This window comes from Syngnathus floridae, chromosome 8 (assembly GCF_059516105.1).
Source record: "Syngnathus floridae isolate MCC-2025c chromosome 8, RoL_Sflo_1.0, whole genome shotgun sequence".
NCBI lineage: Eukaryota > Metazoa > Chordata > Actinopteri > Syngnathiformes > Syngnathidae > Syngnathus > Syngnathus floridae.
Window position 1 is genome coordinate 3,297,536 of NC_142420.1, and position 24,801 is coordinate 3,322,336.

The 24,801-nt window shown below is 41.2% G+C and overlaps 4 protein-coding genes across 8 annotated transcripts in view; 2 read left to right on the forward strand and 2 right to left on the reverse strand.

Moving 5' to 3' along the window:
* The window catches only part of LOC148393989 (uncharacterized), a 47,191-nt gene extending 42,234 nt beyond the window's left edge, over positions 1-4,957 (reverse strand). For 2 of the 4 annotated variants that reach the window (XR_015859752.1, XR_015859753.1), the window contains exon 1: positions 4,857-4,957. Coding sequence is in view for 2 of the 4 variants with exons in the window: in XM_088382450.1 (XP_088238576.1) it covers positions 4,857-4,949 (93 nt within the window). In the remaining 2 variants the exon portion in view is untranslated. The remainder of the gene's footprint in view (positions 1-4,856) is intronic. The other 2 variants (XM_088382450.1, XM_088382451.1) reach the window with 1 other exon arrangement.
* cmss1 (cms1 ribosomal small subunit homolog) lies at positions 4,205-21,285 on the forward strand. Its single transcript, XM_088382449.1, has 10 exons — positions 4,205-4,463; positions 17,902-18,047; positions 18,378-18,443; positions 18,505-18,643; positions 18,708-18,767; positions 18,874-18,976; positions 19,070-19,130; positions 19,310-19,397; positions 19,464-19,552; positions 21,001-21,285. Exons 1-10 carry the CDS (start codon positions 4,415-4,417, stop codon positions 21,082-21,084), a joined length of 885 nt encoding a protein of 294 aa, XP_088238575.1. The 5' UTR covers positions 4,205-4,414; the 3' UTR covers positions 21,085-21,285.
* Positions 5,241-14,205, reverse strand: LOC148393991 (filamin A-interacting protein 1-like). Of its 2 annotated transcripts, XM_088382439.1 has the most exons (5): positions 14,153-14,205; positions 13,996-14,089; positions 13,705-13,878; positions 13,198-13,355; positions 5,241-8,064 (listed from the first exon to the last, which is right to left on the reverse strand). In XM_088382439.1, exons 1-5 carry the CDS (start codon positions 14,203-14,205, stop codon positions 5,487-5,489), a joined length of 3,057 nt encoding a protein of 1,018 aa, XP_088238565.1. In that variant the 3' UTR covers positions 5,241-5,486. The 2 variants fall into 2 exon arrangements, with proteins under 2 accessions (XP_088238565.1, XP_088238564.1); XM_088382438.1 differs by lacking the exons at positions 13,198-13,355; positions 13,705-13,878; positions 13,996-14,089; positions 14,153-14,205 and adding an exon at positions 8,964-9,128 and having other exon boundaries at positions 5,245-8,064.
* Positions 21,286-21,524: 239 nt separating the features above from the next.
* On the forward strand, positions 21,525-24,468 carry cdc50c (Cdc50 family member C). The gene is made up of 7 exons (XM_088382448.1): positions 21,525-21,882; positions 22,032-22,148; positions 22,477-22,584; positions 22,648-22,738; positions 23,046-23,192; positions 23,255-23,467; positions 23,938-24,468. The coding sequence occupies exons 1-7, from the start codon at positions 21,574-21,576 to the stop codon at positions 24,126-24,128; spliced, it is 1,176 nt and encodes a 391-aa protein (XP_088238574.1). The 5' UTR covers positions 21,525-21,573; the 3' UTR covers positions 24,129-24,468.
* Positions 24,469-24,801: the final 333 nt, after the last annotated feature.

A 24,801-nucleotide genomic window follows, 5' to 3' on the forward strand; every position in this document is an offset into this window, starting at 1 on the left:
AGAAGAAAAAAAAAAAAAAGCAGCTGCAAACTCTTCTTTCTTCAGGGTCACCGTCCCGAATTGAGATGCAGCTTCTGTCGAAGTTAACTTTTAGTGACCCCGCGTTGTTTTGAAGCGCCAGCACATCATTTGAGGACCCCTGTTTGGACACGGGGCTCTAACCTCTACACTGTCATTGCGCTTTCCCAGCACTTTGCGGCGTGGCCTTAAAGCATCCATCAGGTGCAGCCTGACCCATGTGTCTCGACAGTTGGTGGGGTTGACATTAAATGGGAACTACGCCGTAACAATGCCTGCCCTGGAAATGCCTTCTGGCTTACCTCTAACACCCCCGGCATGTCTGCAAAGTCTTGTGGAACTGCTCCATCTGGATGCAACCAGATATACCATCCTTTTCCAATATTTGTAATTACAAAACCCTGTTTACTCATTTATGTAGTGGCTGTTGCAATATCTATCAATACGGGTGAAGCTTACCCGCCGAATCAAGCTTTTGCTGATGCTAAGTTCCAGTGCTGTCCTTTGGATGTTCTTTCCCAGGGCTTTGCACAAATACCTGCTTTAAGATTCTGTTTTCATCCGTGCTAGCAGACCTTCCGCTGAATGGTTTGTGCTCCATTTGAGCTGTGTGGCTTCCATTAAGCTTCTCATACTTGTGCTGCCAAGCAACAATTTTGCAATGTTGTTTCACCGTCATTGAGTGAGCCAAGATATGCTTAGAAAAACTGCAACGCCTGAGCTGCCAAAGGCGGATGACCTCACGTCTGAATGACAGACTAAAATGACTGGAACAAAAAAAAAAAAGAAATTGTGTCGTGACTTTTGGGAAAATGAATGTGAATCAACGGATACTGTCGTGAGATTTAAGACCTCTTTGTGACATATCTATACTGCAAATGGGCATAATGATACTTGAATCTCAAATCAATGTCAGACGTAAATAACAAAGCTACGGTTACAGAAGGCGCAAAGAAGAAACAAATATTTGCCAAGCGTTTGAAATGCAACTAATCTCCGTGCAGGTCAGGCCGGGCCAGATGCTCATGAATACAGTTAAGTTGTGGAGATGCAGGATGTTATGAGAGGTGAAGTTTTGAAAAGCTCAAGGTCACTTCCTGTTTATTCCAATGCGAGCTCGCCCACCCATCTGCTCTCATTGTGGCAAGCCAACATGACAGCCACAATTTTAATATATATTTTTTCCAAGTCTATAGTTATTATTATATTATTTTATCATCAAACCATGGATGGAGTTTATTTTTAAGAGCAGGTCAGCATGCAGGGAGGCAAGTCATCGTCTCTCAATACATAATTTAAGCTTTAAAGACTATAAAAAGCAGTTATTATTTAATTAGGCACAAAATAATCTCTTTAGGGAAACGCTTGTTAATGTCAGTGCACCTCTACTTTTAAGTAAAAATGAAAGCACACCAAAAGAAGAATTTAAAAAGTTGTCATCCAACTTTGTGTAATTGTGGCAACCGATGGGCCTAAGAGAGCACATGCGATTCCAAAAACACCTAAAGTAAAATCTCAAAATCTGTCAAAACGTTCATTTTTCTGTGTCTCAAACAGTGGTTTTCCATAGATGTCTTTTATGAGGATTTATATTCCATAATATGACAACAGCTCTGGAACATTTTCTTCAGCATCATACAATTTTGATGAATCTTCATCTGCCTGTCCCCAAATAACTCCAAATGATGCATGATAAAAGAATTCAAGATAGCTATGACCACTTTTTGGATGGTCAAACATGAGTTAGGGTGAGTTCGATTACTGTGAGTTATCATTGCTAATATACTTCAGGAAAGTACAGCCGGGTAAAAGCCCCATTGGAGAAACTATTAATCCCTGACACAGTTTTAAATTGATCACTTAGTAGTACAAAAAATGGCCGATAATCAGCAACACCAAATATCGGCCTCGATCATCGGCCCAGCTGATAATCAGTCTATCATGATAATTCTTCATAGTCTCCTCTCCCTATCTGCAGTTGAGTAAATAAATTCACCCTGCTGCTATAATAAGCATCTATTTGATCATTGCATCACATTTCTTCATAAATTTAGTAAGGCCCGTGGCATAAATTCATATTTTGGGAGCTTATTAAAAGGATTCTGTTTTTCTCGCTTTCATTGTCACTTCTTTTTTTTTTTTTAACAACACAAAAGTGACTCTAAAAATACATCTTTGTGATGGGGGCGAAGAGCAACAGCTGCTTACAAGAAAATAAACACATTAAATGTGAGACTGCAGTGTGCAATTAGAGGCACAACCAAACATCTGTCAGCCTATAAGGACAATTTATATTCTATTATCACAACTTTTTCCCCTTACACACTAAGTATGTTTAATTCATCATTGGCAGCCGCGCTGTTAATTTTTTTGTTCCTGTTGTTGTAAATGAGATTATCGCTACACTAGTGCGGCTGCGGAGGTGCTTGGCTTCCTAAAATGTCCTCTCAGGGATTAATAACATCTTATCGAATCAGACCGTATACAGCAGCATTATCTTACTTTTTATCTGGTGCGGCTGGCTGCTCCGACTGAACAGGCAGACAATGAAAGAGCAGAGATTGTAAACATCCAGACCTAATCTGGTGTCTTCAGCTCAGTGAGCATCTAAAGAACACCACAGGTCTTTGCTATGGATTTTTGTTTGATTTTACACCACAGAAAGGAAACAGAAAATAATATAATTACCACAGGAAATGTGAGCAGGTGGTAAAGTAGCAATAAGAGTGGCACAGGTGGCTGTCCTGGCTGTTCAGCATCATCTTTTTTTTTTTTTTAAAGAATTTTGGCTACACCACAAAATCAGACGTGCTTAATCTGAATATCAAGAAACTCACCTTTCAAGGACATCTCATCTGAGTTATTAGTACTAAATACAGTAATCTCTCATTTATTGTGAGAGACGAAACTTGCAAAGTAGTAATGTTTCCTCCTTAAACATATATTTTTTTATATTATTAAACATATTTCTATACTATTAAACATATTTTAAACACACACAGAAAGAGAGAGAGAGAGTCAGCGAGACAACAAACACAACTAGATGTTATGCTTTTGGCCCCCAGAAGAAACCGAAAATGGTGGATGAGTACTTAAAAGAAAACACAAAAATCAAAGGTTATGGCCAAATTGACAAAATCAAATCAATATTTTTGTTGACAAAGTTTACACAAACATATCAATAAAAGTATTCTTCATAATGACATTATATAAGGTTAATTATTTGATTATGTTTCAAGTGGATTGTATTTAGGTATTAAATACTAACATAATTAAACCCCACACAAATCTTAATATGGGAATATTAAGGCCACTTTGTACAGGGAGAGTTGAGCACCAAGGTCAAAAAGGTCATGAACCACTTCACTACTCCATCTTGTCTAGCGAGGACCATCCTTTAATAAAGTTTGACTTATAGTGTCGCCCCCTGCTGGCAAAAAGAATGCTGAACCATCATAGAGTACATACAAATATTGTTAATTCATTCATTCATTCATTAATCTTCTGTATCCTCACAAGGGTCACGGGTGGGGTTGAGCCTATCCAAGCTGAATTACTGCATAATTTATCCTTGCTTTGTTCTTGATGAGTTTTTATCTCGGCAAGGATAACACATATCAAATCTGTTATGTATATATTATCATAATTAGGCTTCGTTCTTTTGGAGGGGGCAGAGGGTGCTTTAATCAAACATTGCATTCACCCCCCCTGCAAAAAAATGTAATTAGTGTAATTTAAACACCAAATACATGCAGTATGCAATTGCTGTGGGAGGCTCTCTCCTCTACTACAGCTGCATCAGAGGGGCACAGTTCCAAACACGTCCTCAGTCTGCTCCTCTCATCTCCAAGTTGGAAAATATTCCCAAACTAACTTGAGGACAGAGTGTCAATTTTTTTTTTTAAATGCACATATGTGATTCTTATGCGATGAGGCCTTATTTCTAGTGTAACCAAAATAAGAGAATACAGATCAACAGAAAGGGATGTTATTATCACTAAAATATTGCATTATCAAATTATCACAGATAATTTGTGTGTATTAAAAAAAAAAAAATCTGGTTATGCCATGTTAAATTTTTAAACGAGGTTAAGTGATTAAGCAACGTACTGTTGGTGAACACACCCCTTACTGACAATCTCAGCGTTTGTTTCCTTTTGCTTTCAGTACAAACTCGTTGAAATCAGGAGACGACGTGAAAGTTTTAGGAATGTAAATCGGGTTGTTGTCCAACTCCCTGTGTGTGATGCCTTTTTACACCTTAATTTCTAAATCACAGCGTGTCCGCATGATTTTTTTTAATTTTAGCAACGTGCAGCTTGTGAACGCACCCACGGCCAGCTCACACATCCGTTGATTTGATTGGCTACGTCTTCCGAAACGTAATCGTGCAAAAATGGGGGACGATTTGGGGGACGAGTGGTGGGAGCATGGCCGTGAATCAGGTAAAATCTTACTTTTTAATGTATAATACTGTATTATGTGTCTAAAAACATGCGTCTACGTGTCTTCTGTGCATGACGAATCGGTGTCTCGTGTGTAATCGTTGTTAGTTGTTGCTCACTGTAAGCTAGCTTTAGCCATTCAACACTTGCTGGTAATAATAAAAGTACTAAATAGTGATTATTTACATATTAATAATAACAACACGTTATTACAAGTGAGCCAGCAAAGATAGAAAGATGTTGGCACACTTGTGTGCAACGCTTACCTTACTTGGGGCAGGTAAACATGTGAGAGAGAGTAAACACGTGTGCACATTCCCATGTAATACCTTTTAAAGTTAGATAAACTTCACATTGTAACTTTATCTTTATGTTTTTGCTCATGTAGCTTACCTCCAAACAGTCTGTAACATCAATGGCTTCTTTATACGCGCGTGATGGAACGCAGGACCTTCCAACGTCTGTTGCTTGCCAATCGCAGTTCATAGTCTGGCCGACAGAGGGCAGCCACACACTCCGGTGGTTTTTAAATATGTTCAGCCTGGTAGAACAAGCGCATGGAAATTGATGGATGAAGAAGAAACTTATTAAGAAAACCAATAACTATGATGTAATTATTTTAGGTAATGTGTAATCAGATTATAGTATATATTATAAAAATGTGAAATTTTCTAGCAACTGTCAAAGCTGTCCAACCACTGTCAAACCTGGACAACCCTTTTATTCTTCCATTTTTATTGTACTTTTATTGTAGAACGCATGGTGACAATTTAACCAGGTTAGAAAGAAATGTCCACACATTTACAGATAGGATATTTTACTGCAGTTGATTTGTGTCATTCTTATACAAGCAGTAGAAACAAGTCATACAAAATGTTATTTGGTTAAGAAATATTAGGTCAAGTGTATTGTAGCAAAATATGGTGTGTCCAAAAAACATGTATTGATTTAATTGCAAAGTCTCAGGGGGGTGGGGGCATAAAACAGAATGTCAATTGGCCGGAGATATTCACACGTTTTGTGCTACATAGGGGAGTGTGAGGCGGGGGATGTAGCAGGCGATATGGTAATGCTACTGGTAATCTTGCCCACACCTTTTACATGGCAGCCATTTGCGAGTACTTGAGTCCTCTGCTCATGTCGAAGGTAGTACGGCCCAACAGGCGGCGGCATGCCGTGAGATGGGAGATATGGGTTCCCGAGGTGAATGTGGATCTTGTTGTCTTCTGTGGTGATGATGCTGGGACTGGAATCAGGGCTACCGGAGCACACGTGGTGCCAGCTGTTCTGCCGCTCAGGAGTCTTGCAGAAGGCGCCCTGGCTTTCGATGTCGGTTGGCTCCGGCGAACATGTCCTGACTGTCAAAATCTGGATCGGAAGGTCGGGAGTTGCAGAGCGGGATGAATTCGGACTCATCACTCGAGAGACGGGCGTCCCGTTAAGCAGGGAGATGGTGCGGTCAGGACTCGAGGGTGGCGTTTTATTCTGGATGATGGTGATTCTTTGGTTCGGGGTGTTTCCGCCAGATGGGATGAAGGCTGTGCTGGTGTAGGAGCCGGAGGCGTCCGTGGTGGGGCTGCTGATCTCAAGGGTGGCCGTGTTGAGAATGTGATGAGGCGTTACCTTGATTTGTAGCGGCTGCCCCGGTGTGTGCGTCAGCATCATCACGTCCCCGTTGGCTTGGTGCACATTGACTCCGTTGGCTGCGTGGCCTCTGTTTTGGCTCACCATGTTGTTGGCACTGTTCAAGCTGTTAAGGTTGCTGACGAGAGTTGAGCCCCGGCAGTCTATGACTTCCATGTTGTGGTTCGGATCTTCGTCGTTGTGTTTCTGGCCAAATGTTGCGGGCAGTTGGCAGTCCGTAGACAAGTCGGCCGCTGGCTCGGTTTGGACCTCCTTGGTGGGGCGATAATGCTCTTCGTTCCCACCCGGCGCAAGATTCTTTAAGCATCTGTATCTGTCGAGCTCGCCGCTCAAGTCTTTCATCTCTCGAGCGAGCTCCCGGTTCCTGGCTTCTTGTTGGATTAACTTACCCTGCAGCGCAGAGTGATCTGTCTGGACCCTGCTGATGGATTCTTCTGTGCCCATCAGCTGCTGGAGTTGCTCCTTCAGGGCACTGACCTCTCTCGTGAGCAGCCTGGACTTGACTTGCTCTTTCTGAAGACGACAAAGTAGAAGGTGTTCCTGGTTTACATCCTGCTTTTCTGCCTGCTTGTATCCGGAAAGCTCCTTTTTGGCCACCTCAAGCTCCCTGAGTAGAGACTTGGACTTGATCTGTTCCTCCTTGAATCTCTTTTCCAGAGACTCGTAGTCATCCTCTACTTTCATCAATTCTTTCTCCATCATCTCCTTGTCCTGCAGTCTTTTTTGTAGCCTCTCCAGCTCCCATGTGAGTTGTTTGGCTTTATTCTCTTCCATTTGGCACCAAGGACCGTTGTTGCTAGAACCTTGGGTGTACTTCTCTTCCTTTTCTCTCCTGTTCTCCAAAACTTGTAACCGCTTTCTCATCGTGACCATTTTACTCTCGAGCTCCATGTTTCTCTGCTGCTCCACTGCGAGCCGTGTTTGTAACTCATTCCTTTCCTTTGCCATGCCTGTTATTTTTTCTTCGACATCTGATTTTGAGCTCTGTGCCTCTTCCTCAAAACTCCCCGCGGGGTTTTTTAACCCCCTCCTGCCAAGTTTTCTCTCAGCTTCCTGCAGTCTCTCCGACATGGTCTTTCTGTCCTCCACCAAGGCGGCTGTCAGAGACCTGAGCGTGGCCAGGTCATGTCTGATCGCCACCTCGCTTTTCTGCAGTTGGCCCTCGCTTGTCTCCAACTCTCTCAGTTTGACCTTCAGGGAGTCCACCTCACCTGAGAGCACCTTGCTGACGTTTGTCTCTTTTTCCAAGCTCTCCCGTAGATTGCAACACTCTTGTTTGCTTTTGCCCAAAGTCTCCTCGATGCGGTCCAATTCACTAATTCTCCCATTGAGCCTATTCACCTCATCCTTCAGGCTCGAGCAGTTTGTCGTCTCCCTTACCAGTCTGCAGTCCAGATCCCGACACTGGTCCCTCATGCGGATAAGTTCCTCATCCTTCCCTTCCATCTCCACCACCCTTCTCCTCAGTACCTCCACTTCCGACAACGAGCTTGGCTGTCGAGCTCCTCGATCACCGGTCTGCTGCAGCTCCTTGTCCTTTTCCCTTGCAGAACTGTCTCGTTTCTCCTCTATTTGACGACCAAGGCTTGCGTGTTGCTGTCTAAGCGGCTGACTTCGAGCTGCCTCGTCGGTGAGCTGAGCTGTCATAGCGTGATGGGAGCGATGGACGTTTGCGTATGAATTGCGTCGCTCCACCTTCGGATGCATCGAATTTGGCTGCGGTCTCTGTTTCGCTCCACTAGCCTCCTGGTCAATACTTTCTGTGATCACGCTCAGTTCTTTCACATGACGCCAGTGGTCCTCCAACAGGTTCTCCAAACTCTGATACCCCTTTACAAGCAGCAGTGCAAAAGTCTTCAGCCCCTTCAGCTCCTCTTGAAGAAGCGATACGTCTCGCTTTCTGATGGTCTCCTTTAACTCCTGGTATTGTCGTTCCTTTACAATCAGGAGCTTCAGTCTGTGGAGAGTAAAGGGGGGGGGGGAGCATTAGTTATGTCCGAAGAATGCCTTTGAATGAGTTTACAGTGTAACTCTGTATTACATTCATCACGGACATGAGGTAATGTTTAAACTTCCTCACTCTCTGGCCACGGCTGATAAACACAAACGATTTCCCTTTGTGGCTTGTTTAGAAACATAAACATTTATTTAATCTGGAGGAGAACGCAGTCATTTTCCTCTCCTTATTCAAGAACGTAGAACATTTTGTTCTCTCCCCGTGTACCAACCTGTAAACCTTAACACATGTGTCATCGGTGTAAGTATTGTCGCCCGTGTGGTCTTAGGCGCTGTGATTTACGATGTTTTAACAAGCGCAGCAGATGGTTCCTTGTGTGTGGCGTTTGTTAATTAAGAATTTTCTTTACACACCAGTACCTTTTAAAACATCTCCCCCCCCCTCTGTGCCCTGCAAATAGACGCACGGCTCTGAAAGACATGCATTCCCGGTGAGTCACAGACAATTACGTACCAACTGCGACTTTTAAACGAGCCCGATCCAAGCAAGATCTATTGTTCGACTTCTGCAGAACCGATATTATTCTTAACTTTATTGGCAGTGCGTGTCCATTTCAGATTTGTATCCCTTATATTTTAGTACTGTCATATTTTATTGATATGTCTCCATTCCCAAAACACAGTTTCATTGTAAAACATTCCAAATGACTCCAAAGTACTTTTCTGTTCTGCATTTCGGCTGGAAATAATTGTGGTATGTACAGTAATGGTAAATAATGGTCTTTTAGTAGCAAGAAGGTAATTTAGAGGTCTATTAAATCAGCGGCGGCTGCTCTCAAAGTGACAATCTAACTTTTAAAGCACAAGAACAAATTGCTCAAATCTTCCAAATCGTCCTACCTGCCATTCTGTGTCACTTTCCTTCAAAATCCTCAGAGATTAGTTGGCCTCAAATCTTTCACCTCTCCCTTCCCGGAGATCCCAGTGATGTGGACATTCCATGCGGAAAACCAAACATTATGAGAAGTGCTCTGCGCATGGACTCTTTCTCGCAGTCAGTGGCACCCATTACATCATCGGCCAGTCCTTATATGGTTATAGCCGAGACTGCTGTGTGTGTGTGTGGATGTGTGTGTCAGGTATTCCTCACCATAAATCTGTTAACACGCCGTGGAGACCATCGTTTTGGTGACAAAGAGAGTCTTGGTAATGTGAATTGTAACGTTGAGCTCTTTTGCAATGGCATGTCGTGGTTATAAGTTAGGGTTAAGTCTCCAGGAAAGTTTAGAATGTCGTCTGAAGTGATGGAAATACGATCGTGTGTGTGCGAGTGTGTGTTAGTGCTAGTGTGTTTTTACTGGAGTTGAGCCCATTCCACATGAGCTCATTGTGTAGCCATGCCAAAGAGGCTAATGGGAAGGACAGAATGCGTTGGCATGTCCAAAGAGCTGCAGTTCATCTAAGCAAGTGTGTGTGTGAGTCCGTGTGTGTGTGCACATGTGTTTTTCTTGCATATGTTTTAAAAAGCGGCATTTTTTTATTCTGTCCTAGCGGTTTTTGCTTGGGGCCTGATAACCTGACTGTGAGATGACATCATCACTTCATCGGTTCACAATTGCATCCATATGTTTTTCTCTCCACCTCCCCCCAGAAAACCCTTAATACATCTCTCATTCAACAAGTCGCAGCTTTTTATTGGCTGAAATTATAAAATGGTCAACCGCAGTTTTCACTTGGCGGCGGCGGCGGTGTCCTGTTGTTTGTCGAGTGTTCAGCGCATCTTTCCGTTCAAGCGCGGGAGGGTAGTCGACGAAAAGCAGTGACGCGTTCGTCATATCCTGTATAAGTCACGTCTGACGACAACCCGAAATGGAAAATTTCAGTTTTGATAAATCACCGCACACTGCCAACAGTAATAGATAAACAAACTGTGGGACTTCTTCTTTTTACAGATATTAGCAACAGGGCCTCATCATGAAACATTTAGGTATCGCGGGGAGAATTTCTCACCTGTGAATTTATATTTGGCTTAACTAGCATAACATATCTAAAAGAAAATCTCTTTATTTTTAAGTTGTGTGCTTTGGCAAAATTTCCAGTAGTTTTAGTTTACTCGAGGTTAGTTGGGTAGAATCCTGTTGTTCGTGTAATTAATTGTTGATTAATTGCATTTTGAAGCAGTCGATGGAAAAATAGAAGCGCATGGCTAGATCCTGAACGAGTTTGCTGTTTTAAGAAAAAAGGCAATGTGATGTCATCTTCCCGAATGTTGTACGATAGTCACAAATCTAATTGATGGGTCATTTTCTCGTATTCCATTAGGGAATGCTCATTCCCCGTATTACCGTCGTTTTTAAGTCATTCGATTTTTCCGCTATGCCCACCAAAGGCTGGACGTTAAACGTTGCGAAAGGTGAGCGACCTCCGCATTCCGATCCAGACGCCCCCACGACTCTTGCAGCAGAGTTCTCAAAGTCCTTGTTCCCATCGCAGACCTGACATCTGCAGCGCTCGTCCTCAATTACAAGCATGAGGCCATCCCGCAAAGACCTTTCCAAGAAAGGCTTCAAGCGTTGAATGATACGTAATATGGCCCCATGTACCATGACAACCGAATGTCCTATTTTCATCTAGGGGTGTAATTTGTCCCCCAAAAAATATATATTTTTTTAGCTTCTGCCTCTGACAAATTAGGCACAGCCAAACTTATGTGCCGTAGATCCTCAAATTGTTGCCTCTGCTGTAGTGCCGGTGAATTTAACGAAGCACAAAAGAACCACAAAAACAGTTAAATCTCTCTCTGTCAAAGTCCTTTTTTTTTTTCTTTTTTTCCCCCAAACACAGCTTTTAATGTTACTCCCATACTTTTCAGAATAGCGGGGTTTATTCCATGAGAAGAAACAAAAAAAAACCACATCTAAGCATTGAAAAAGTTTAGCGCGGGGTCTTGGTGAACGTTATGGTGAGTTTTTAACAAATTGCTAAAATCATCGATTCGGGGTTGTTACATCGCTGAAATGAGTCATGATCCATCAATTGTCGATTATGTCAATGCAGATAAGTTTAAAGAAACTTTTTTTGTAAAAGTAAGATGCTTTTCCTTACGGGATGAGTTTTTTTTAAGGAAGGGGTTAATGAACTGAAGTGGAGACTCAAGTGTACGTACGACGCACACATGAGAGTGTTTAATGTCAAGGATGCCGTCGCCCGATGACAGACCATGACCATATGAAACGTGCGTAATCTGATGGCAAGTGGCCGGAACAACCGCGTTGTTTCATTCCAACGTGCACATGACATGCAACAGGGATCAGAGAAGTGCGTAAGAGATGATCCGCAATAACTGGAATAAATTCACCGTATAGTTTTGCATCTCATATGGGTCGTCTGTTTCGCACATGGCTGTTGGCGGAACTTCAAAAACGACGAATACAAAAGCTGTGATGAATGTTTCTGTTTAGAAGAAACAAACAGAAGCAGATTGAGAGATTTTTTTTTGAAGGGTTTGATGTGTGACATTTTGAATAATTGGGCGTACAAACGAGGATTGAAGGGTTAGGGTTAGGGTTAGGGTTAATTTATAAATTAAGGACAGGTGGTCTCACCTTGCGATTTTAGTGCATTATTTTTCCCAGCATAGTGCTCTAATTCAGATTTGTGTGATTTTTTTTTTAGATCTACCGGAATCGAAACATCTGGCATTATTAACAGATTGCCCAATCACATTTTTATTCAATCACTGACACTGGCAGGCAGCGGTGGTGCATATTTGAAAGAGACTTGTGCAATCAGTAACAAAAGCAACAAAGTAGATTCAGGCTTTGTTGTACATTGACAAATTATGTTGAACTTTAATGCATTGTTAGTATTTTTTTTTTTTTTACTTGCATCAGATGGCATGTCATTAGCGATCAATAGTTTTTTTTACGTACGTCCTCATTTTGGCTGGAATGAATATGAACACATCTTGAAATTAAATGAGATTTGAAAATGCTATGGTTTTTAAACGTCATGTTTGGCCAACTCAAGGTGTCAGTTTCTGAAAGGACATTTTATGTGTGTTTTATGTGGCATGATTATTTTTGGTCTTAAATTGCAATGTTCTCTTCTGGCGGCTCACTTTAATTGTTTGCGCTCTTACCAACAAACGCAGGCTACACTTCCAAAAATCCTCCATAATTAGATTTCAGAGTCAGTGGACTGTGGCGGTAGCAGAGCCAGCATGGGCCTCAAATAGGATCGCTCCACCAGACCTAGCCATACCCACTGGCCTAGCCCCGCCAACAGACCAAGCCATAGCCACAGGCCACATCTGAATGCAGTCGTTATTTGGAACGGGAAACGTTTCAACTCCCATCAATTTTTATCCCATTTGCTTCAGAAGAGGTACTGGCTGACCAAGGGGGCAGGCAGGTGCCAAAAGTATTCGGTACGTGTAATCACATGTTTGTGTTTACAAGCGGGGTCCAACCGAGTCCAGGCTGCAGTGGACTTTCCAAGTGGAGGAACTTTAAATAAGCCTTTTGGATGACTTTGGGCTAAAAGGACTCACATGTACGTCGGAAAGTCCAGATGGTTTTCTGTAGTGTGCTGCAACACTTAAATCACTGTACAACTTTCATACCAAGAGGAAGAGGATGGATATCAACTCGAGTTAAGAACACAATTACATCACGTTGAATTTGAGCTGTTGTTGGGTTCTTATGGCTTACAGTACTCTGCAAAAAATGTTATGCCACTCTTCTTGGGTTTTTTTTTTTTTTCAGCAATGCTGTCATGACCATCTGTAACGACAGTGTGAGTCATATGGAGACAGCTTTTAATGTTCAACTGCTAAGCACAAGTGGAAAAAAAATAATGGCACGTCATATTTTTATCTGCCCACCTGGTCGTTAGCCATATAGGTACTTATCACTAATAACAGTAACTAATTGATCTATGGTTATAAATATATAGATTGTATTGTTTTATAAATATTCTTTTTAAAGGAACCATGTCATGCTAAATCAACTTTTGGAGCCTTGCTACTCATTCCTGTTTCTGTGTATGTAGAAATTGAATGTGAAATTCTTTTTTTTTTTTTTTTTTGGAGAATGAGTTTTGTGTACGTTTATTAATATGAAGACGGACTAACCTCTCTCGGTCCTCCTCCAGTAGCGCTATAACGCACTTGTACTTTTGAAAGAAATCCCTCTGGTTTCTCGGCCGCTCTTCATTTCTACTAACAGCATCTCTGTGAGCGTTTGATACCTCAAGAAGCTCCTCCCTCCTCTCGTTTGACCTTTTGCGGGACTGTATGAAATGAATGAGATGCAAAAAGAATCCGAGAAAAGCATGATAAAGTTAACATGACACGAATGGGATTCAATTTGTGAAAGATTAGGTTTAGTTTGGTTTCTATTTTGATTGCCTCGGTAACAGCGGAAGATCATGACGAAAAGTACTCTCAATCAAGTGAAACCAAAACAATCCAGATGGGTTGCGAAATCATTATGGTATAATTGCTTTGCCGGCAGTACAGAATTACTCAACGTGCAGTGAAGCAGCAGTAATTAATCCGCTTTTGTCAGATGGTGCTATGTTCACCTCATTAAATTTGATTACCGACTCTCTATGGTGTCTCGTTTCTTCTTATTGGTACCTCGGCAGTCGCTGTTTTGCACATATCCTCAAGGTAGTCCTCTTGTTGCCATCGCAGCCAGTCCCCGTGCAGGGAACGTAACGCCTCATCCAGTCCAATAAAACCGTAGCGGGCCTTCAGTAGAGCCGAGTCTGTCTTCTGTGTTTTCAGCACTGCAATGACTTCATCTCTCGCCTGGCGTGACGGAACAGCACAACAATGAGTTTACTCAATTGTTCCGAGTGCTTTATGGGGCTCACGAGACATGTTCTACATTTGGCGAAATCCAAAAACTTTCCACAGTTATCCCACCTGAAGCTCTCCCTCCAGAACACTGAGCAGGAACAACATGTCGTCACGGGAAAGATCTTCTCTCAAACGTTTCCTCTTGCATCTCTTGTCTTCCCTGTTATTCATCTGAAATGAGATCTTGCTACGTTTGGATGAAGAAAAAAAAATGCAAGACTACGTTGTTTTTCTTGGGATCCACTTAATTCCAATGAGCTTGCACGCTACTTTCATGAGTGGGATGGATTTCTAGGAGGAACAGAAGAGGATAATCTACATTTAGCATTTTTTTTTAAATCATTTGACTAAAGTCCAAGAACGATAAAACGGCAGCAGGCCACATGGCATAACACTCTGACAGACTGTGTTATCGGTTTTGCAGATAATTCAATGAAAAATGGTCCCACAAAAAACTTTTCTGGCCATGACGTACTTGATGATCTATAGTTCCAAGCAGATGACCTCTGAACCAAGACTGATTGCTAAGAGTGAACTGTAACTGAATCCATCTAATGGGTTGAGGTTTCGATCAGGTTTTCTCCACCTCCTAATGGAATATCAATCTGAATAACTCTTGTACCTTTAATTGAACTCTAAACTTGGTTATTGTTTCATTACTTTTATTTCTTCAGCTGGCCTTGGATTGATCGGTCTGTCTCTCGTTCCATGTTTTTTTTTTTTTTAAAGAAAATTCCACAAAGACTCTGGATCATTTGTCCACAACATCCCCACTTGATGTCGACACACGCCTTTATAAACAATTGACTACTTTGCCGATCTAATTATTTCAAGTTTATCTTTCGTGCTTTTTATACCACTCGTCCATAAACCAGACCTTCCTGTTCACATTCTTGCAACCAAGAAGAGGGTGATCTCACTTTTGTTTGTCGCGACACATTTTTTCTCGTGTCGCAATAATTATGACTACATCGGAATTTCAGAAAACTTCTTGCAAAACAAATTCAACCGAAATTTTTCCAAATATGGTTTGTGTGTGGGGTTTTTTTTTTTGCCCTTAGGTGGTCTGTTCATTATTGTGTTTGCCCAGGCCCACAAATCACATGGCAGACATTGAGTTGGAAAGCCAAACAATGACTGCTTGCTGGTTCCATAATGTAATAAATATGCTCAACATTTTTAGGCTCTGATGTAAACTGTCCTCTGAGAAGTTTTTTTTTTCCTTCTCTCCTCTCTAATAAGAGTTCTTTGACGGAAGGTTGTGAAATTCTGTTAGCTATTTTGTGTCCTTCTCTCACAACACACACACACCCTTCACTCCTAAGATGTTAGATTCCACAATTATGACATCACTGCTGGAAGTATGATTCATATGATTGCTGTCACTTGAGGCCTTAGCAATGTACCATGTGCCAATAAAAATTAGTTCTTCAGAAGATAAAAAGCATGGAATGAAATTTAATGGGAGGAATCCATCACATGAGTTCATATTAGATCAAGTGTAAGTCTTGTCTCTGATGAGCAGCTTGGTTTCAGTACTTTGAAATGTGATTTTAGACATTTCTATTTTGACTCTCCCAAAATAGCCAACCCGAACCGTTCCACTTTTTAACACAGCTGCATTTGAACAACCCTTTTTTTTTGCGTTCTATCATGGCTGCAGCGCTATATAGTCTTTTTTTTCTTCGTGCAAACCATACATGACCCCCCCCTTTTTTTTTTGTGAAGGCATCACTTCATGAATCTTCTCACAAGACGAGCAGCAACAGCCACAAAAGACTTTAATACTGATGATGAACAGTCCAAAGTATCCATTTATTATTGAAAGCCACACTCAACAGTCGCTCCTATGCCTTCCATATGGCCAACAACCGTAGCAACAGAAGCAACATGCCGTTTTAAATCTGTCATTGTCAACGGGAGCCATCTGTATTTCTAGATTTTTTTTTTTGTCCTATTGCCTTAGAGGGATGATGTGGTAGTCTTGGTGTTAAGAGTATAAATTTGGAATACACAGTGCGAAGTCTACAAAGATTATCCGTAGCATCAATAATGGTCAATGCAGGATTATGATAAGCGTTGCTCCTACAAACCTGCTTACCCATATAATCACCGATAATTGTTGTCGATACAAGGATAGCACTTTAAGCCGTGAAAGCTATTTGTCTCGAATATCCCTCCACACGTACACTAAAAACAAAAGGTAATTTTCTGTTATCCATTTGTTATCGTTGATTGCGCAATGACCTCTATTGATGGACCGGTGAAAAATGACAAGGCAAGAGGTATTTTCTATCTTCTCGACTTCCTCCACTTCCGTTGACTCCTATTGATTTGCTGTCATTTGATCCTATTGCTCAGAGGGTGAGGGGCTTGTTGGAGACTGACTGTCTTGTAGTCGTTGTTTTTGCACTTTAGTGTTCTATACTAGTTTTTTTTTTTTGTGTCTAATAGTTTGCTTTCCAACTGATGTTGTGTAAATAGGTGGTTGACACAATGATCACTTAGAATTCTCAGTTATTAAATTTATGTATATGTATGCGGTGCAAATTGTCTTTCCAAAAAAATATATAGTATAAATAATATTCCTTGTAGTCAAATTTACCACTTTAAACAGTGTCAAATTCCTACCCCTAATTATTTTCTAAATAGTTGATTGTCAATGACACCCAGAGGTAGATTTTAGACTTTTTTAATTTAAATAATATTGATGATTGATTTTACACACAGTCAACCAAAGACTTTCCCATCCTTATTTGTTTTACTTTTTAAATAATGGCTTGTTAATTTCTCTCATAAGTGTAGACAAAGGACCAACGTTAGTCGCATTTAATTGTATTTAATATAAATTATGCATTCATTTTCACCATTGTTTAATACGGAACTCCGAGGGGGGGGTGTTTTTTTTTTTTTTATCAACTAATGTAACATTTACTCCAGAATACACAACATTTTACACATAAATTTGCTCCGACTCTTTTGAACTTCAACTTCTAAATGTCACGCACAATGAAAAAAAAGATCATGCAAAATTAAGGTGACTAAAATAGCATCATTATTCGTAATTCAGTGCTATCAAGCAAAAAAGACTTACATGCAAGGCAGGTGTATCATTTGTCGCAGATGTATACTGTCAGCTTTTATTGGTGACCCCTCACGCTCTTCGGTGTGTCGACATCTGAGTGTCCTCAAATCAACCTCACTGTTGTGAGGCAATTACTGGGCTTCGTCCATCAATAGTAGACGAATGGGGTGGGGGGTGGGGGTTCAACTGATGGGAGTCCCGTTCTGGACTAATGACACTCGATGAGTCTGGCTGTGATGGAGTGGAAAAAGGGTGGAACCATGTCTGGACAGAAAGCAAACAGGCAGCCAAAAGTGATTGTGAACTATAATCCTGCGCTCATCTTTTGTCATTTTCTTCCGCACACCTCTGACAGTAATGAGCCCGGCAAAGAAAAAAGAAAAAAACAAGCAGGCGGTCATGATGATGGATGCCATGATGCTACTAATGCTTTTGGGGATGGAGAAATAAGAGGACAAAGATGAGAGTCAAATGTGAATTGATGGTTATCATCCGGCCACAACATTAGGAACATCTGAACCATCTAATTCTATTTAAATCATACTTCTGGAGCTGGACTCAAATTCATAGACATGGATGTTTTTGCTTCTTTTTTTTTTTTTAATTTGTCCTATGCTTGGTTATAGTGATGGTCAGAAATTTAACATGAGGCTTCCTTTTCTCTCTTCTCTCTCTCGCTCTAGCCAATCTGAAAAGAAGAGACATTTAAAGGACTAACGAGGCTCTGTTTTAGATTGAGGGAGATTTATTTACAAATATTTCGCACCGTGTCATCCTGATAGATAATTTCCCCCACTTATGTAGGTATCTTAACTGCAGGTATCTTGTATATAACTTATTATTTAAATTTAACACCTTTTTCCTTTTTTTTTATCTTTGTATAACAGATAGCGCCGAGGTGGACGGGGAGGCTGAAAAGGGGAAAAACAAGAACAAATCAATAAAAGGAAAGCCAAATGTAGCAAATAACGCAAAGAAGAGGAAGAAGCTAACGGAAAAAACGGTGCCAGCGAAGAAGAAAAAGAATGAAAAGGTATTTCTACAAAATATCTTTTCAAACACAGGGTTGGAGTTTACACATTTGTATGCAAAACACTTCTCGGCCAAATGATCAAATGAAACCCGATAATGCTGAGTGAGCAATGAGATTATTTTTCAAAATTCTTCAAGACTCAATGATTGAAGAACACATGAAAAGAAATTGCGGTGCCATTTTACATTGGAACACAAACGGTTCCAAATCAGCAGACAGCAGCCAAGCATGACATCACTACAAATAAAAACCTTCTATCAACTCAAATCCCTAATCCTGTCTTCACTTGAGTCATTTGCTGTCAAGTTCACCACATCTGTGTTGCGTCAGGCGTCAAACATTCCGAAGCAGAAGAACGAGAAGGAAACATCAACCAAATCACCCAGAACGCGAAAGGTAGGCCAAACCAGTGTTGCTCATGTCCAAGGCCGAGGTCATAGTTCAACTGCATTTCCAGAGGAAGAAGAAAACCATTACGGATGTGTTGGCCGCCTCTGACCCCAAACCGGGCTGTCCTGCAGACCTTCAGAAGCTCCTCACCCGCTACTTCTCAGACAAGCGCTCTGTGATCGAGCAAGAGGAGCTCAAACTGCAAGGTGAGTCATTCGCATTTTGACCTTTTGCCATCTTGAGATTTCTCCCGCCTTTTTTTTTTTTCAGATTCTTGCTTCCTGGCCTGCAATGACCTGACACACACCCTCTCATCCTATTTGAAGCAGAGTGAGTGTCATTGTTCACATTCTTGCTGTCATAGTCCGAATGAAATGCCGATGGTTGCGGGAGGGCCGTTGTCCTTCTAATTTTTTTCCCCTTCTTCTCCCATCAGTTTGTCCCAAATGGGCAAAGGTTCAGAGACAACACACAGAAAAAAGATCGGTCGTGCTGCTTATCGTCTGTAGCTCTGCCCTCCGTGCCCTCGAGCTGATAAAGTAAGACGTTTCATTTCTTTGCATCCCATAATGCAACCCAAAGGTTAAGTATGATGAACCAAAGCATTGTTTCATTTCTTATTTCTTTCAAAGGCAACTGACGACATTCAAGGGTGAAGCCAAGGCCGTAAAGCTTTTTGCAAAACACATCAAGGTTGTAACATTTCAGTGCAAGTGAATGAATGTTCTAGATTAGGAGTGGAAACTATTCTCGTATCTGCAGCAAGCATTTTTTTTTCTTTTATTAAAATTTCTCAGTTTTATAAATTGCTCGAGGATGATTTCAGTATGAGACGTAACACTGGTGCTTGTGTATTTCGGTGTCGTGCGAAGATTGAGGAGCAGGTGAAGCTGCTGCAAAAGGGAGTCGTTCACATAGGAGTCGGCACTCCTTGTAGGATCAGTGCTCTTATTCACCAAGGTAACTGCATATTTTAAATAAAAAATAAAAGAAACATTCAAGTCATTTATTTCTCTCTTTCTTTAGATGGATTGGACTTGCAGGCATTGCGTTTTCTAGTTCTGGACTGGAACTGGAGAGACAAGAAGTGCAGGAGGATGATGGACATTCCTGAGGTGATCTACCGCCACCTGTTGGCACAATATTACATTATACACATTCTGTGAACTTGAAAATGGGTCAAGTCTGAATCCTAAATCAATTTTATTTTAAAAATGTTAGTTATTTTCCATTTCCAATTTCTCGGACCACCTCACATACCGCCACAGACTACCAGAGGGCCGCGGACCACCGGTTGACAATCCTTGTTGTAGAGCATTCAACTATTATGATATTTTTCACTTTATTGTTATTCTTCCGGGGCTTTATTATTTGTTATCTTTGTGTGGTAGATCTTAACTACAGGCACTCAGACTTCCACCCACACATTTTTTGAAGACTCAAAGCCAGATCTCGGCAACATAAGGCTCGGGGGGCTGCATGTTGCCTGCCCACAGTCTCTGCCTGGCCCACACAATGATATCAAATCAAAGAAAAATGTCAAATTTACAGAAGTTTTAATTTCCAAAAATGATGCTTCTATTTTATGTGCAAAGCACGGCAGAGAGCGAGAACTACCACCGTCTGTAGTGTTGCCAACTTAGCAATGTTTTCGCTATCTTTAGTGACCTTCTTATTTATGGGGCACACAACAACCACTGCAACAAAGGAAATGCGAATAAAATAGAATAGAAAGCTTTTTATCGTCAACTTCTGTGTTGCAGATGCAGGGAAATTGTAGTCATGAAAACATAAAAGACAGCCAATAATAAAATTATAATGACAAGCATAATACATTTTGCTCGCCTCGAGGATTTCTTGATCCCCGTGCCCACGGCTTCGTGACTGAGCGGCCGACCTCATCGCATCACTAAAATTGAAAGAAGGCAGTTTCGGGATGGAAGTGGGGTCAAATGGACAGAGTAACCATTGCCGACTTATTGTTGTCACGGTATTGTCTGGGTAAACTTACCCATCTCCTCCAGCTAACTTAGTACATGTGTTCAAAATAAAAGCTGAGTTGGAACGCTGAATAAAATGGCCACAGAGCGATCAAGTACAAACACGATAAAATGAATAAGTGTGTGTATCTTTGTCAACCTGACGATATATAATGTCACAATACGATACTTTGATATTATTTCATAAAATTTTGCCTGATGCTATATGGTACAATAATATACTGTATGGCCTTACTGCTCCATAGATTAGTTTGAACACATCTGTTTAAGCACAAAAAATAAAATAGAAATGTGCTTATAGTAGCGGGAGTTGATGGCACTGCTGTGCCCCCTAGTGCCAGGGAGGAGTATTTTTTTTTTTAATATCGGTACATATCTTGGTGTCGATATTTTCAGTTCTAAGAACGTTTTCCAAGTCTGTCATAGGAAAGTTATCCAGATTGCAGCCTTGTCATAACCAGTGGTTGCATTTATTTCTTGAGCTTTTGATTCATACTTTTGCACAATTGTAAGCTGTATTATATTTTCCAAATGTTTCTTTTTTTTTTTTTTCCCCCCCCCAGATCAAACTGGATGTCTTTAAGCTGTTGGAGAGCTGCATCCTCGACAGATGCAAAGCAGATAAAGTGAAAATTGGACTGTTTTAACTCAAGATTGTCAACTTGACTCTTCGCTAATGATTTACACAACACGCTTACGTGTTCAAAGCTTTGTCCTGCGGCATCTTGCTCTTTGTTTGCCCACGCTGTGCTTTTTACTGTTGTCAGGGGGAGTGTAAAAATGTGCGACATTGTTTGTTCAACAAAATGTTTTGGCGAGATGTTTTCAATAAATTGACCGTGAAGTGATGACATGTTTGTTTCCAACGAATTTAAAAGGAAGTCTCTCCTGCTGAGTCTCATGTCATTGATTAGATCCAAATAGAAAATCCCCACAAGTTTTTTTGGGAATATACAAACCTAACTCGAAATAGATGTCCTCAATAGCTATATGAGGATTACAGAAATTGTACCGTATGTGTAGTCCAAAACAAAAGCAAAAAGTCCAACAATAGTAAACAGGAAGAGGCAGTTGATTGTGGTTAATTAATAACAGAACTCAACCGTCTCTCCGCACAGCGAGAGGCCCGTCGTCAAATGTGCACGCGTTTGTTTGTCTGTGTGTGTCTTTGCATAGTGCTAACACAGGAACAGGAAGCGATCTCAGCCACTTTCACAGAAACCTCGAGCGACGTTCCCCGCGCCGTCGCCGCCATGGCCAAAGCCAAGAGCGGACCCCTGGCCCGTAGGCCCGACAACTCGGCCTTCAAACAGCAGCGCCTGCCCGCCTGGTCGCCCATGCTGACGGCTAACACCGTGCTGCCTTTCTTCTACTTCACGGCTATCATCTGCTTGGTGCTGGGAATTTGGCTTCTGCTCACTACACAGACTGTCCAGGAAATCCGGGTGAGCCTGCACCATATTTTTTTTCTATCTGTAAATCTGTGAAAGGTGCTGAAGAAATGTTTTTTCTAAGCCGTCAAGGAAGGAAGTGGTCAAAGTCTATGTTGTGAACAAGTGTGTCCTTGATTCATAAATCTTTCCTGTCTCTTTAGGTGGATTACACAGACGACGGCGAGTGTGCACGATGTCACGACATGCGTAAGGATGTGAGCAACGCAAGATTGCCCTGCACTTGTAAACTGTACTTTCACGTGGACAGGACCTTGAAGGTAACGTGCAAATGATAACACACGTGTGCCTATTATTTACAAAAAAAAAAAAAAGTTAGTCGCCAATATATTCCTGTACCCTCGCCCTTATGTCTGTTTTTTGTTAACTGATTTTGGACTGTGTCATTTCATTTATGAATGGTTGTCGATGTTTTACAATAGTGATTTTATTTGGGACAACTTCACAGAACACATTGTGCTCCACAGTGGAGGTTTGTGTATGGTAGCTGATCTCTTATTTTTTTATTGGTGGTTAACCGGTTAACCAGATTTGATGTGCCCGCAACATCTGTAAGCCACACTGATGTTTGCTCCTCTGCTGTTTCAGGGGGATGTCTTTTTCTACTACGCCCTTCAGAACTTCCACCAGAACCTGCGCAGATATATGGACTCCAGGGATGACGCGCAGATGGTCGGCAGGAAGACCAACCTGAAGGTGCTTTGCAATGCGGTGCCTTGTTTTTAAAATGTATTGATATGTAATTCGTATTTATCGCAGAAACCCAGTTCGTATTGCAAGCCGTTTGCCACCAACGACAAAGGACTTCCTATCGCTCCCTGTGGCGCTGTGGCCAACAGCATCTTTAATGGTAAAGACACACACCCTCGAATCTCACCTTTCACAGGATGGCAATGTCACTTGCAAGTTCTGAACTCCTATTTGCACGCTAGTGTCCTACCAAGTGGACTTGAAAGATTTATATCGAGCATGGATGCTGTTAGCTGACTTCCTTGGTGTTCTTCCTCAGAATTGTTCTTGAGGCAAATCTTAACAATGGATCATGATTAAGACCATCCCCAGTTACATGTGATCAAATAATGTCTGTGTGAATCATGTGGTTCATTGGCACATCGGTCAGTATGTTTATGATGTTTTGATTCGTGACATCTCCACAGATTCCTTCAAGTTCGAATATCTTGGATCTGGTAGTTCCGAGTACCCTGTGCCTTTATTACATAAAGGCATCAGCTGGTACACGGACAAAAACATCAAGTACCGCAACCCGCGGGCAGAAAACACGACCTTGGCTGAAGTCTTCCAAGGTATTTCTTTCCATCTATTTTGTGTACTTTCACAAGATGACGGTGGATGTGATACCCGACAGGCACGGCACCACCTCCCTACTGGCACAAGCCAGTCTACGAGCTGGATACACAAGACGCCATCAACAACGGCTTCATCAATGAAGCGCTCATCGTGTGGATGCGAGAGGCCGCCTTCCCCAACTTCAAGAAGCTCTACGGCGTTTTGCTCCGCACCAACAAACCCTTCCAGAGCGGCCTCCCGAAAGGCAACTACAGCGTGGAGATAACCTACAGTATCTTTCTTAAAGGAGACATGCTTTCTGTTTGTACAACCACCTCATAATTTTATGCAGTTTATAGGAGTTTTAATCAAAAATCCCAATCACCGTCGTATTTTCAGAAATAGGCGACGGACGTATTTCCAGAACTAGGCAAGAGTTCGGAAATAGCTAATTCGCGATCGTGGTAACACGCGAAAACGGACTTTTAAAGGAATGTAAACGAACATTTGGAGCAATACTACGTTGTCCTAAAGGTTAGACACATGTTTCCTCACTTTAGAAGTTTTATTTTGACTTTTAAATGTTTTTTTAATTTTGAAAAAAAATCCGCAATGTAGTGAAGCCGCGATAAACGAAACGCGAAGTAGTGAGGGATCATTGTATTTGTTTGCAAGCCATTAAAAGGCTAATTTTTACCTTTTTTACCTTTATTTTCATGATCAATCTGTTTGCCCCCCTTGACTCTCAACCCTTCCCTCCAGACTACCCCGTGCAGTACTTCCGAGGCAGGAAGCATGTGGTCCTGACCACGTTGAACTGGTTCGGCGGTCCCAACCAGTTCCTGCCCATCGCTTACTTGATCACCAGCAGTCTGGTCCTGCTGGCGGCCATTGGGCTCACTGTCGTCTGGTGGAAGTTTGGGAAGGATGGGAAGAACATGGGTGAGTTATGAATAAGCAGCAGAGTCTATGTCAACAAAACAAAAATGAAATGAATTGTACAAAATATTGGTTGATACAACATTTGTATTGCATCTCATGTTATGTTAACGTGAGTAGAAATTATGTCAAAAGGTGTGCATATTTACTAATTATCATTTTATACTGAAATGTATTGTTTTTTTGTTGACTTTAAAATCTTGAGACACTTAAATGCCACATATTAGCGGTGGATTTTATGCAGTATGCAAATTGTGAAGTAAACTTAAAAAACATTTCAGTTGTCCTTACAGGAAATTACCTTGTGGAAATAGTAGTCAATTTAAATAATTAAAGCCTTATTTTTATTGCCCACTTGCTTTCAATTGGCTTTATTCACTTATATGTAGCAATATTCTGACCCCATGGATAGCTTCAGTGTGTTGTATACCCAGAATTAAATTGGATTTAGGATAGGATGTATGTGGAAAAAGTAAAAATTAATTGCTTTTTAAGTAAATTGATGGGACCACTAAATAAAATCGAATTAAATGTGCATTAAATCTAATATAATTTAATCTATACATATAAACATGTATGAAATGAATTTAAAAAAAAGTCAAAACAAAAATAGGCAATACAAAATAAAGTTGAGTGCTATTAGTTTCAGAGAACAGGAAAAATATGTAATGACTGAACATAATGAAA

Excerpts from the sequence above, each read along its gene's own strand:
- cmss1 (XM_088382449.1), top strand. The coding sequence starts at position 4,415 with ATGGGGGACGATTTGGGGGACGAGTGGTGGGAGCATGGCCGTGAATCA. Across the intron at positions 18,444-18,504 it reads AATCACCCAGAACGCGAAAG|AGGAAGAAGAAAACCATTAC; the intron begins GTAGGCCAAACC and ends CTGCATTTCCAG. Across the intron at positions 18,644-18,707 it reads AGAGGAGCTCAAACTGCAAG|ATTCTTGCTTCCTGGCCTGC; the intron begins GTGAGTCATTCG and ends TTTTTTTTTCAG.
- LOC148393991 (XM_088382439.1), bottom strand. The coding sequence starts at position 14,205 with ATGAAAGTAGCGTGCAAGCTCATTGGAATTAAGTGGATCCCAAGAAAA. Across the intron at positions 13,879-13,995 it reads TTCTGGAGGGAGAGCTTCAG|GCGAGAGATGAAGTCATTGC; the intron begins GTGGGATAACTG and ends CCGTCACGCCAG. Across the intron at positions 8,065-13,197 it reads CTGGAGGAGGACCGAGAGAG|ACTGAAGCTCCTGATTGTAA; the intron begins GTTAGTCCGTCT and ends TACTCTCCACAG.
- cdc50c (XM_088382448.1), top strand. The coding sequence starts at position 21,574 with ATGTGCACGCGTTTGTTTGTCTGTGTGTGTCTTTGCATAGTGCTAACA. Across the intron at positions 21,883-22,031 it reads AGACTGTCCAGGAAATCCGG|GTGGATTACACAGACGACGG; the intron begins GTGAGCCTGCAC and ends CTGTCTCTTTAG. Across the intron at positions 22,585-22,647 it reads GCAGGAAGACCAACCTGAAG|AAACCCAGTTCGTATTGCAA; the intron begins GTGCTTTGCAAT and ends TATTTATCGCAG.